Below are 11,811 nucleotides of genomic sequence, written 5' to 3'. Positions count from 1 at the left end.
CACCAATCAGCGGGTGTCCTAATGGTTAAGTGTTATGTGCCTTATGTCCAAGACTTGATGCAAAATTACTATCGAGCCGGGGGTCTCACTGGAAGCAGCTTCTCTATTCCTACGGGATAGAGGTAAGGCTGTCTACATCTTACCCTCCTCAAACCCTACCATAGCTTTGCTATTGGTGGGTTTTACTGAGTACGATGATGATGATGATATATTTTTTCAAAGATATATATATATATATATATATATATATATAATTAAAAAAACTAAAAAGATAATTTGTATCAATGCCTAGATGAAAATGCCTGTTTGACACAATAGTGGTGTATGGATAGTGTGTTTAGTGGGGTTTGTTTAGCAATGCCTAGATGAAAATGGAGTTTAATACTTTTCACTAATTGAATGCCAGATATTATCAGATACCGAAAAGAGAGCACACTATGACAAATATCTATTTTCACAAAAAGTAATTATTAAAAAACACTCAAGACAAGGTTCCCAAATGTACACATATGAATCCTCCTATGAAACACCAGAAAACCAGATGGAAGTTGTTGAATGGTTAAAATGGTATCGGTACGCCATAAACGATATCATATCCAAGAAGAGAATAATGGACGAAAGTCACGAAGCAACCTACTTTGATGTACTACAAAACGATTTTTACTCAGCCGTAAATGCAGCATATTACGGTCCGCTAATTCAATCATTAGATTTCCTTCCCAACTGTTTTGAAGCTGATGTAAGATCTGTTCCTGGAACTCTTGAGATCCTGCATTTGGTTTCTGGGCGAGACCTGTTTGGTAAAGTATGCATTGCTAAAACGGTTCTTGAATTATCACACTCCCGTTATCGTGACTCACGCACTCAAATTACAACTTATGATGACCACAAGGATCAAATATGTGACGCATACAAAGATCTGGAGTTGCATGTATCAGGAAAGATTGTTGCTGTGGCAAAGAGGGTCCCACCGAAGGATTGCACTGCTGACGTGTCAAATGAAGAAGGTGACGATCATATACATGTTTATCTGAATCTACATGATGACTGTAAAGATGCTTTTGAGGAAGATGCAAGCGAAAATAAGATGTTTTTGGGAAGCATAATAGGATTGGGGACTAGCGGCGAAGAAGGCTCTTGCTTTGTTTATAATAATTGTGGTGTGAAGACTCACACGGTTATGATTCATCGGACACTACTGGTGTGTGTCCTACTATCCTTCTTTTAGCCAATTAACCTTTGTCCAGATTCAACTGAAATTCATAGATAGCTTTAAAATTCATTTCAGGTGAAACATATGCACTGGTATCAACTGGGAGACAAGGTTTCGGTTTGTGAATGTAGATGCACTAGAGCGCGCTTACCACCAAGCAAGTAAGGCTCATATTTTGATCTTTCACTGAATACTTATAACAGGTCTGTTTACTTTATATAAATCAATTGATCTGGGATTTATAGGACGTATTCAATACTCTTTTCAAGGTTCAATTTTTTAATGATCAGGTACTGGTTATTTGAGCCTCGTTGTGGGTTGCATGACATTGGTGGTTGGTATGTTGAGACATATGGGAAGGATAATAAAGGAAAGACCGTACTGTCTCAGAGGTATTGGGATGGTGTTGACTTCAGTCAACCTTCTGAAAGGTAACTTATAAGTTATAAACACATTAATAGACTCACCATAATAATCTAAACTGTCTAAAAAGGATTCAGGCAATAAGATTATTGTTATTAAAATTAATGTGACTCGCAGGAGGGTTCATCCAGCCATGTATTTGCTAGCTCTTGCCTACCGAACTTTAGATATAGAAGACACCAAGAGGAATAAACAAACGGTTAGAGATATAGTTGAAGGGAAAATGTCTGAAGTATACAATTGGTACAAGAAACATATGTAGGAAGAGCTTGTATGTGATTGTGGCCTGCGCAGATGCATATCCAACACCGTAATTGTATATCAGATGGCTAAATAGTAAATCCTGTCATTTGGATTATGTCTTCTGCAAAAAAAGAAGTTGGTGATCACATTGGAGAACTTTAGTGTTCGTTAGCCATGCTGATCGAGAAGATGAATAAGTATGTACAGTGGAGGTACTTCTCAATCATAGGTCTTTTCTGAATTTTCTGTAGTTTGATTATGTAATATCATGTCATTCTAATATGTTGTAATGCAAGAAAGATGTAAAGATGGAAAATCATGTCATCCAGTATACTTTAAATGCTCTATAAATACACACACACAAATGACACATCAGTCTTTCTTTCAGCATCTAAAAAATGCAGCATATATGTCTATGAAGTATGAACTACACACAAATGAAAATCATGTCCTCCCCTGTTCCGGTTCTTCAACTTGTGGCTTTAAAAACCTGATTTGTTTGGCTTTGTTACTTTGGCGGTGGGTACTACGGATGCTTACAGGCTGGTGGATTTTATCCTTTTATTAAACTTAAGGCCGCAAAAGCTGCTATTAGAAGTTGTTTGGGGAGTCTCTGGTGATAAAGGCAGGTGGTCATGGACTCGTGGGTGGGGCGTTCGACTGGGGTCTTCTCGGTTTAAGAATTTAGGAAAGAAATGGAGTTGGTTAGTTAGATAGTTATGGAAGTTAGTTGTATCAACTATTATAACTACCTAGCTACATGCATCACAAGATACATAGTTTTCTCTCACTACATTCTCTCTACATAGTGTTGTGAAATTTATTATTGTATCAGAGCAAAAGTGTGATGAATTCAGTAAGAAAGACATACCAGATAAACTCTCAGAACTAATGATCCTGAAGCCAGTAGAAACCATATAGGATCCTGCATATGAAGAAGCTAAAAACGAGTCGTCTAACTTCGATTTTCTTTGACATTAAGTTGTTTACTGATTATATTTCCTGAAACTTGGAACAAATTTTCATGCAGGGGGGTAAATCCGATTACTAGATAAAATTGGTTATAATCTATGTGAAAAATAAAATAAAATAAATAATTATACATATTATTTAAATAACATTTTGGAAGCTGCCTCTCCTAGATGGAAGAGGTAAGGTTTGCCCTCATCACTCATCTCGCCTCCAATACCCCTGTTTTATGAGTGAGGTTTATACGTGGGTGCATCTATTTCTTATTTAAAATACACTCACAAATTATATTTAAATGGTTTTAGAAAAGCTCTACTGTTTATTTTATCATTGGTCAAGTTATAAACTTGTTTTGATATTAGTGGGCATTCAGCCGACAGTGTCAAATAAAGTTATGAAAATAACATCTAAAAACTATTAAAACATTGCGTGTGTTAAGTATACTGAATAGACATGTATGTAGGAGTCTAGGAGGAGTTTGTGCTTTATAAATACTAGCATATCAATTGAAGAGCTTGAGCACATTTGTTCAATTCCCTCTGTATGCATGCTTCATAAGATCATCATAACTAGTCAAACCGCTAATGCACCCCGCACCCATGATACCTCTGGCTACAGTAAAGAACACCAAGACAGCCGCTCCACTAGAGCCATCATCAATACAATACTATCTGCGATTTCTGACCCTGGAGGCGCGGTTGAGGTGCCTATGAGGGGTGGTACTAGACGGCGGAGAAGGCCTGAAGTTGCTTGTGTCCAGTGAGGTAATGATTCTATATTGTGTATGAAAATTCATGTTGAAAACCTTTAATCAAAAGAAATAAGTTTTGAGAAGATGATGGCAAAAGAAAAGTTTAAAAGCTACTTTAAGTTGATATTAATTGAGACGTTACTTGCCATTAATCAATTTAAGTATCTTTAATATATATTCAATGCACCGATTTTGAGGTAATAGTTATTATTATTTAGTGCACAACATATATGAACCTTGTATCTTCTAAAAAGACTACCAGTCATATATATAAAAATATAATAAATATCAAATTCTTAGCTACAATACACTAATGGACTCATCTTTTCAGACCTTAATAATCTATTGAAACTGTCTTAGTATATCACTTATAACTCCTTGTTTCAAATATTCACAAAACCTGTCATTTGTTCACCCGCCGCGCTACTGCTAACTTCAAAACTTGAATTCCGTCCAAACTCCAAATCTTCTTACCCCAAGTGGGTCGGGTCGGCCCGGCCCGAAACATGTAGGCGCTCATATAAACAATGCAGTCAATGTTTGTGAAAGTTTTGATGGGGTGAATGTTTACCAGATTGCTTCAACAAATGCATACAAGCAGCTGCTGAAAACAACCCAATTGCGCCAAATGCAATTATTGTTGAATTCTCGATGATCCCACTGTAACCCCTCTGTCATATAACTAACCATATCAACACAAATTACCAACATTCGGGGTTGACCCATTAACCTGACCAGTTTAATACCCGTCAACAAAAAGAGTTAGTTACATACCAGAATCAGACACAAAAGGATTGCTGCATTTGCGGGAGCTAAAGAGAGGCTAATCATTCCGCCACGCAACTCATTTGGCACATACCTGTATGTATAACAAGTGGACCCGCTTAATGGAAATATAAATAATATAAAATCATTTTAGGGTTTGTAATTAATAGCTTACAAAGTTCTCAATCGGGCCAACGAAGGTAAAACCAAACCGATACAAACATGAAATAAGCAAAAAAGCCCAACCAGAATTCCAATTTCCTGCCACGTTTATGAAACAGATAATTAACGCGGTAAGTAGTAAATGACTATCAGGCCTTTAAGAACAATTTGGCGGGAAGTTCGTTTATGCTAGTTTATTTAGTAAACGGACGAACATAGACAACAACTTTTGTTCACTTGGTTAAAAGAACGAAAATGAACACGAATCAACGTTCATTTAAATTCTTTTATGACTTTCTGTAATAAACAAATGAACATGGAAACAAAATTTTGTTCATTTAGTTAAGCAAACAAACATGAACACATGAACATTCATCTATATTCGATTATTTAAATTAGTTTATATTCGTTCATTTATGTTTGCCGGTTTACAATTCTTTAAGTTTGTTTATTTACGTTCGTTAATATATTCATTTAAATTTCTTTGACCTATTACATCTTAGTCTAGTTTTTAATAACTTTTAGGCCCAACACATTGTTCTCACACTACCTTTAATTGGTTTAGCTTAGCTATGTTTGTTCATCTATGTTCAGTTATGTCCATTCGTTTAGATTCATAAACCGTTCGTTTATACTTTCAAAGAACGAACACAAACAAAAAAAAATCCCGTTCATGTTCAATCGTTTGTTCGATTAAAGTTAAAAGAACGAGCATGAACATACTCTATTCGGCTATGACAATGTAATATTAAATAAAATAAGTACCTGATAATCATAGGCAACTATAGACAGAACAATTCCAGCAATAACAAACGCATATACTAAACAATCTTCGGTCCTAAGAGGCAATGGCCCGTTTATAAACCATGGAAACGTTGTGCTTCCCAACATTTTAGCTCCCAACAGACACGGGTATATCATGCCTAGATTAACTTCCCGCCCATCAGCCTAATAATCAACATATGTTATACAATTAATATTAAATAAAGGATTTTATTTAAATTTGTGAAAATGAATGTATGATGTGAAATTATGAATCATACCACTATGGTCGGGGCCCATAATATCCAAAAGGCTGCAACCGAGAATTGAACGCAAGATTGGGCCCAGCCCAATAACCATATTCGTTTATCTGCACATATCATGTCCTGTTTGTTAGGGGCATCGGTCAGTTTGTATCGGTTATGGTCTGTAACCGAACCATAATTATATATTTCACTTATGAGACTACCAAACCGGTGGATTAAGGTTGACCGTGGGTTGGTTATCGGTTTTCAATGATGGGTCGGTTTCCAGTACTAGCAATTCATGAAATGCAGCTAAACAACTTAAATGTAGTAAAATAACAAAATGTTTTCCACATTGGTATTAACATATATAGTAACTGAACAAGCTGTAAACGAACTATATGTTCAGTGAACTGTGCGGAGGGAAGTTCGTTTGTTTAATAAATGAACAAAGATGAATATTTTTTTTTACTTCAAACAAACGAGCATGAACACAAGTCTCGTTCGTTCATTTTTGTCTGCTTTATCTACGTTTGTTTACGTTCATTTAAGTTTGTTAGTTTACGTTTGCTTAAGTTCATTTATATACACAGTCATGTTCGTTAGTTATGTTATTATTTTGTGCACGTTTGTGAACCATTCATTTATATTGTTAATGAATGAACATAAGCAAACACAAACACAAACACGAACACGGCCTTCGCTTTCTTTCAATAAATTTTAATACTGAGAAAGATTTGTGTGTTTACCGAAAAAGATATGTGTATTCAGTGATGTCCAATAATCCTTAAAATTTGCAGGTGAAGACTCCCTCCATTCTCTTGCAATGAAAACGATGGTTACAACTGCCAGCAAAGCAGTGGCAGTTGACGGTGAAAACATGTTCTTCTCAAAGTCATTACCAAGCAACCAATTTGCAACCACTTGGCTCCCAATCAAAGAAGCAGACTCAACGAAGGTCATTAGCCAAAACATTTCGTTTAACGAATCCAACCTATGCCCTAACTGTCAAACAAACAATAAAAACAATACCATTACAAGTTACCAATATGTGTCACGATGAGCGAAATATGAAAAAGGCCAAAAGCACAAACCTTGTCATGTTGGGCCACCATCCAAGTTTCGAATCCAAATAAAAAAACAGAACTTGATACAGAAAGGCAAACACTTGCTAACCAAATGATTGGATATGAAAAAAGCCTCTTGCAGACAGCAACAAAAAGGTGCAGAACGCAGAACATCAAGCAAATCTTCTTTCGGCCTCTGTGAATACAAAACAGGCATAAGAATGAATTAACTAGAATCCATTCAAGTTGTTTAATGAAAAACAATGAAAGGAGGTATGTATGCATACATACATTAGGTCAGATAGTATGCCTAAACAAGTTCCAAGAATGAGTGCAGAAGCAGAAGCAACGATGAGAGATGACACCATTTGGTCCTTGCTCACACCAAAGTACGCCATCTCGTATTCTCCAAAGACTGACCACATACCTTCCATTACTGAAGCAGAAGCAAATATCAATAGTCAGTCAAACTATGAACAAATTCTAATAAATAACAAGAGGTCATGTTATAGTTATAGACACACACAACACCCCCAAAAGTGTACACCTGTCACATCATACATGCCATAATATAGAGGTCCTGTCTAGGTGGCAACCAATTAATCTAATCCCCGATTGATCACACTGCCGACTAGTTACCAATTGATCAAAATTGAAAATTGAATATATATAATAAAATTGAAAAATTACATATAAATTTCAATCCGTTAGTCCCTATCGCGCCTAACGAGTTCAACAACACTGGTACTATAGTGTGAGCCAAGTATGAGGTGATATGATATGAGGCAAGGCCTAATTATAGTATATATGCATGTATGTATGTATGTATACAATGACGATGAAGATTCAACTTTACAAAGTATGTAACGCAAATAAATAAATACATGAAATGAATTTTAGAGGTAATAAATAATATAGAGTAAGTGAGGTGAAGTGACCTGAAGAGAAGCAGAAGATAATAAGAAAGGATCTCTGAAAAGAAGAAGAAGATGGCTGATCGAAGAAGACGGTGGAGATTCTGGTGTGAGGTAAGCAGATGAGTGAGAGTAAGCATAATATGAATATGAATATTGATAGAGGCTTCTGATTGTTTTCCCATATTTCACTCTCAATTACCACTCCCCCCATTCAATTCAATTCAATTCAATTCAATGCAGATCAGATCGGTGGTTGATTGATTGATTGATTGATTAATTATGCCGGATTCCGAGTCTGCCGGATGCCCCTTTTCCAAATACTACTATTTGTTGGAAAACCCTTATCAAATAACCGAATTGAAAAAAAATTGAACCCGTTAATTTTAGGTTTAGGTTCGGTTATCCATTTAAAAAAAACCAAACTGGTGTTTTTTTTTCAAAGATGTCATAACTGGAAATAATAACACCAAAAGAATCTATCATTGATGGTGATGAGGATTATGAAGATGAAGAATATTGGGTCTAAACTTTGAAGATGAATAAGACAATGAATGAAGATTCGGACCAAACTTTTAGGGTCTGTTTGGTATGACATAATGGAATGAACGAAGGAATGGAATAGAGAATGAAATGGAATGAACAAAAGAAAGAAATAAATCATTAACATTCCATTATGTATGCTGTTTGGTTACCACAAAAGAATGAAATGAATAATCACTTTACTATTATTTTATTATTAAGTAGTAAGCTATACACACATATTTTTTTGTTAGTTAATGGGACGATAATAACATAATACGATATAATAATAAAAAATATAATAATTATTATAATTAAATAATAGTTATACTATAAGAATTAATAATAATAATAATAATAATAATAATTGTTGATCATATCATTCCATTTCTTGAAGGAATGAAATAAAAAAGCACCTCTTACTAAGGAATGGAAAATGTTATATATGAAAGGATCTTCATTCCTTGGTAATAATTCATTCCATTGATGAAGACAACCAAACATGTTTTATTTTATTCCTTTGTAATGATTCATTCCATTTCGCCTACCATTACTTCATACCAAACGCTACCTTAGTGTTGTCCTTATTAAGAAAACATTTTTGTATTTTGAATTAAATATATATGAGGTACTCTTTTTTTAATTCCTTTTTTTTGTAATGTCTACTAATAATAAAAAAGCCGAAACCGGAAACGAAAATAACCGAAAACCGATTGGTTGATATTCTAAAATAACCAATAACTTCAGTTTCGGTTTGGGTTTCACCCAATGACCGAACCGAACCGAACAGAACCGAACCGTGCTCACCCCTAACTTGTTGTCAAAATGGATTCGGTGCTCCGAATTCATATTTTTCATTTTTTAACATATTAAGTATCTAGAAATATAAGTGCAAGGAAATTTTGTTTAAATCAGAACTACACCGGTTCTACCAATCAAAATAGATAAGATTTGCTTTATTCCTAATCCAAAGGAAACCGTTGATTTTGATAATTTTTAACCTACTTTGACTGAGACGACTTTGTTGTCGAAGATTTTGTTGTTACGAGTGCGCAAAATACACAAACACGTTTATCAACTTCCTTTACTTGTCTTGCATTGCCTAACTATCGGAGGTGTTGTACACTGAAGAGTTACGTGTGTCCAAACATACTAAGTCAGTTCTCAGTTGGTAACCAATTTGTCGCGTTATAGGTGCCATCCTCGAATGTATGTACATGGCACCTACAACTTTATAATGTTTGCCTGTATCTTTTTTTTGTCATAATGGCCATTAACAAACTAAAAAAATAAAATAACAGTTTTCTGGTTTGATTTATCTTGTTTATATAAATGGCACAAATCTTACTTTGATATAGCAACATCCAGTATCACAGCACAACACATAATAAAAACAAAAATGACAATAATCATATACCTGTTTCTGAAACCATGAGAAAACACGCGCGCACACACACAAACTCTAAGATCAACCAACACCAATCAATACACTTTGAGGAGCCCAACAATAGCAGTGGTAAATTAGATACAAAACAGAAAACATTTCTAGCATTTTCATCCAAAATGCTAGCCATAACATAGACAATCATACCAACTTTATATTTACACAATAAAGCTATTATTATTATATACTTATACGCCCCGAAATAGCCTAACTCATGGAGACAACAAATGTTGCAGTTTCAAGTTAGACCCCGATAATGCGAGAGATACTACTAACTGCCAAGAAGCCAAGATCAACCCAGATGCAACAACTTCTTGTCATTGTTTGCCCTAAAAAACAAATTAAAATTAAATAATTGAGATTTCCAAAAAAACTCTATAATGTTATCTAACCCTTTCACTAAGGTCCAAAATCAGCCCCAACATGACCCACAAGGCTGAAAAGATTACCAGACAAAATCCTATGATAAGATCATACATCCAATTCTGTCTTTAAAGGTTTCTTATTTTCAAAGATAATGTTGGCTACTAGTTGAATAAATAAACTTCTTAATAACATGAAAAAAAATTGTTCTTACCATCCAATCTGGAGCATGTTGAGAAAGAAGAGCTATATACTGTTCCATCGCTTCCTCTCGCCCTAAATTTTCTAAACGTTTCCATGAATTCCTGACAAAAGGTTATATATATATTATGAATCATAAAACAAAGCACCAAATTTTATGAATTAAAATAACATATAGAGAACAATTCTATGTTGTTGTCACACTTGTTCACGGTTGTTTAAATAATGCTAAGTATCATAATTCACATATGTATTACCTCTTGCATATCATTCTTGACACATAAAAACTCATAATTTATATTGTTTGCAGATTCATATAAATGTAAATGTGGGAGTTAAGGCCTATAATCACTAGAAAGACGGGGTCTTGCTAACTATACCAGCTTGTCTATCACATCATATAGGCTGTATGACATGGCTAAAAAGGTCATATGGGCCGTAGTATGGCTTTGTCAGTGGACACATCAGTCATTACTTTGTCGGTCAAACACATTATACGAGGCCGTATGACCTTTTCTATAATGCCATACCGGCTATATGACATGACGAAAAAGGTCATACAGGACGTATGGCCTTGTCAGTGGACACATCAATCATTTTTTGTCGGTCACACACATCATACAGACTGTATGATTTGGCCCTCATATGAATCATGACTATTTTCGCCCTATCATGCAGCCCAATGACTAGTGACTATCATATGGCTTGTTTGACCAATTTTCGCCCTATCATAAGTTGTATGATCATACGGCATGTATGACACGTTAGTGGTGTCTATGTCTAAATAGTGTGTGAGTGGTCTTTGTTTAACTTAACACTAGCCAAAGACGGTACGAAAAAAAAAGGAAAAGCTTTATACCAATTGGCACGAGCCGAGACCTTGAGAGCCATCGGTTGCGGTTCATAGCAAGACCCTTGAATGGCAACCTTATGAAGCCCATACAGCTCTACCTTCACTTCATTATCAACCAAATTCACGCGATCAGCACCGCTCTTCGAGTCCATAAACGCGACCGCAGCACCAAACCTCTTGTCCAACTCAGTCGTCTCAATCCCCTGCCAATCACCATCACCATCATCATCATCATCAACAATAGCAGATGATTCACACTCTACCACATTACCCTTATCGATTTCCACCGAATCAACTACATCATCATCCAATTCATTTCTCTGAGGCATTTCATCGAACACCTGGCCGACACCAACTCCACCGACAGCTTCATCGTGTTTCATCACAACCCCACTTCCCAATTCATCATCAACACCCGGATCTTCAACACCCACATGGGTTTTTTCAGAATCACAAACAACCCATTCTTTGTCAATCTTTTGTTCATCATCATCACAACTGGATGCAGAAGCAGCTGCAAATAGCTTGGCGATTAACAACGAAACGATGAGAGAGAATGAGATTGTGAATACTAGTTCTTGAAAAAGCTCCATGATCAATCAACAGATTAATGTTAAAAATAAAATAAAAATAAAAAATATATGTTATATGTTGTTATAATTGAGAGAGATTATAGGATGAAAATGGATTTTGCATAAGGGAGGATATTCCAAATTTCACTTAAGTGTTGACGGAGCGCTTGCGTGTCAAGCCTTGTTTTGTTATCTTAATCTTCCACCGGCATATTATTCTTTTTAGTTTTCATTTAACTTTTCTTTTTAACGACCAACTAAGTAACGTACGCGGCCCTCATTGGCTAAAGGTAGCCCAAGTCGACCACTAGTCCGGACGGACGGAGCCCCTAGCGGTCCACC

The 11,811-nt window shown here is 35.6% G+C and overlaps 3 protein-coding genes across 4 annotated transcripts; 1 reads left to right on the top strand and 2 right to left on the bottom strand.

Annotated features, from left to right (window-relative positions):
- The first annotated feature begins 343 nt into the window (after positions 1–343).
- LOC143596699 (uncharacterized) lies at positions 344–2,246 on the top strand. Of its 2 annotated transcripts, none has more exons than XM_077075407.1 (4): positions 344–1,201; positions 1,289–1,374; positions 1,459–1,644; positions 1,754–2,246. In XM_077075407.1, the coding sequence occupies exons 1-4, from the start codon at positions 500–502 to the stop codon at positions 1,896–1,898; spliced, it is 1,119 nt and encodes a 372-aa protein (XP_076931522.1). In that variant the 5' UTR covers positions 344–499; the 3' UTR covers positions 1,899–2,246. The 2 variants fall into 2 exon arrangements, with proteins under 2 accessions (XP_076931522.1, XP_076931523.1); XM_077075408.1 differs by having other exon boundaries at positions 1,504–1,644; positions 1,754–2,245.
- Positions 2,247–4,075: 1,829 nt separating this feature from the next.
- Positions 4,076–7,717, bottom strand: LOC143596698 (uncharacterized). The gene is made up of 9 exons (XM_077075406.1): positions 7,539–7,717; positions 6,892–7,036; positions 6,628–6,796; positions 6,283–6,538; positions 5,570–5,658; positions 5,292–5,474; positions 4,540–4,625; positions 4,374–4,458; positions 4,076–4,270 (listed from the first exon to the last, which is right to left on the bottom strand). The coding sequence occupies exons 2-9, from the start codon at positions 7,032–7,034 to the stop codon at positions 4,133–4,135; spliced, it is 1,149 nt and encodes a 382-aa protein (XP_076931521.1). The 5' UTR covers positions 7,035–7,036; positions 7,539–7,717; the 3' UTR covers positions 4,076–4,132.
- A 1,663-nt stretch (positions 7,718–9,380) lies between these two features.
- LOC143596697 (uncharacterized) lies at positions 9,381–11,592 on the bottom strand. Its single transcript, XM_077075405.1, has 3 exons — positions 10,904–11,592; positions 10,058–10,148; positions 9,381–9,809 (listed from the first exon to the last, which is right to left on the bottom strand). Exons 1-3 carry the CDS (start codon positions 11,488–11,490, stop codon positions 9,798–9,800), a joined length of 690 nt encoding a protein of 229 aa, XP_076931520.1. The 5' UTR covers positions 11,491–11,592; the 3' UTR covers positions 9,381–9,797.
- Between the last annotated feature and the right edge of the window lie 219 nt (positions 11,593–11,811).

The sequence above is a fragment of the Bidens hawaiensis genome, unplaced genomic scaffold (assembly GCF_021521415.1).
Source record: "Bidens hawaiensis isolate Kalapana, Puna unplaced genomic scaffold, B.hawaiensis_p1.1 tig00046859_1, whole genome shotgun sequence".
NCBI classification, from domain to species: Eukaryota; Viridiplantae; Streptophyta; class Magnoliopsida; order Asterales; family Asteraceae; genus Bidens; species Bidens hawaiensis.
Note: the sequence above shows the minus strand (reverse complement) of the source record. Positions and strands in the feature narration are given on the sequence as shown.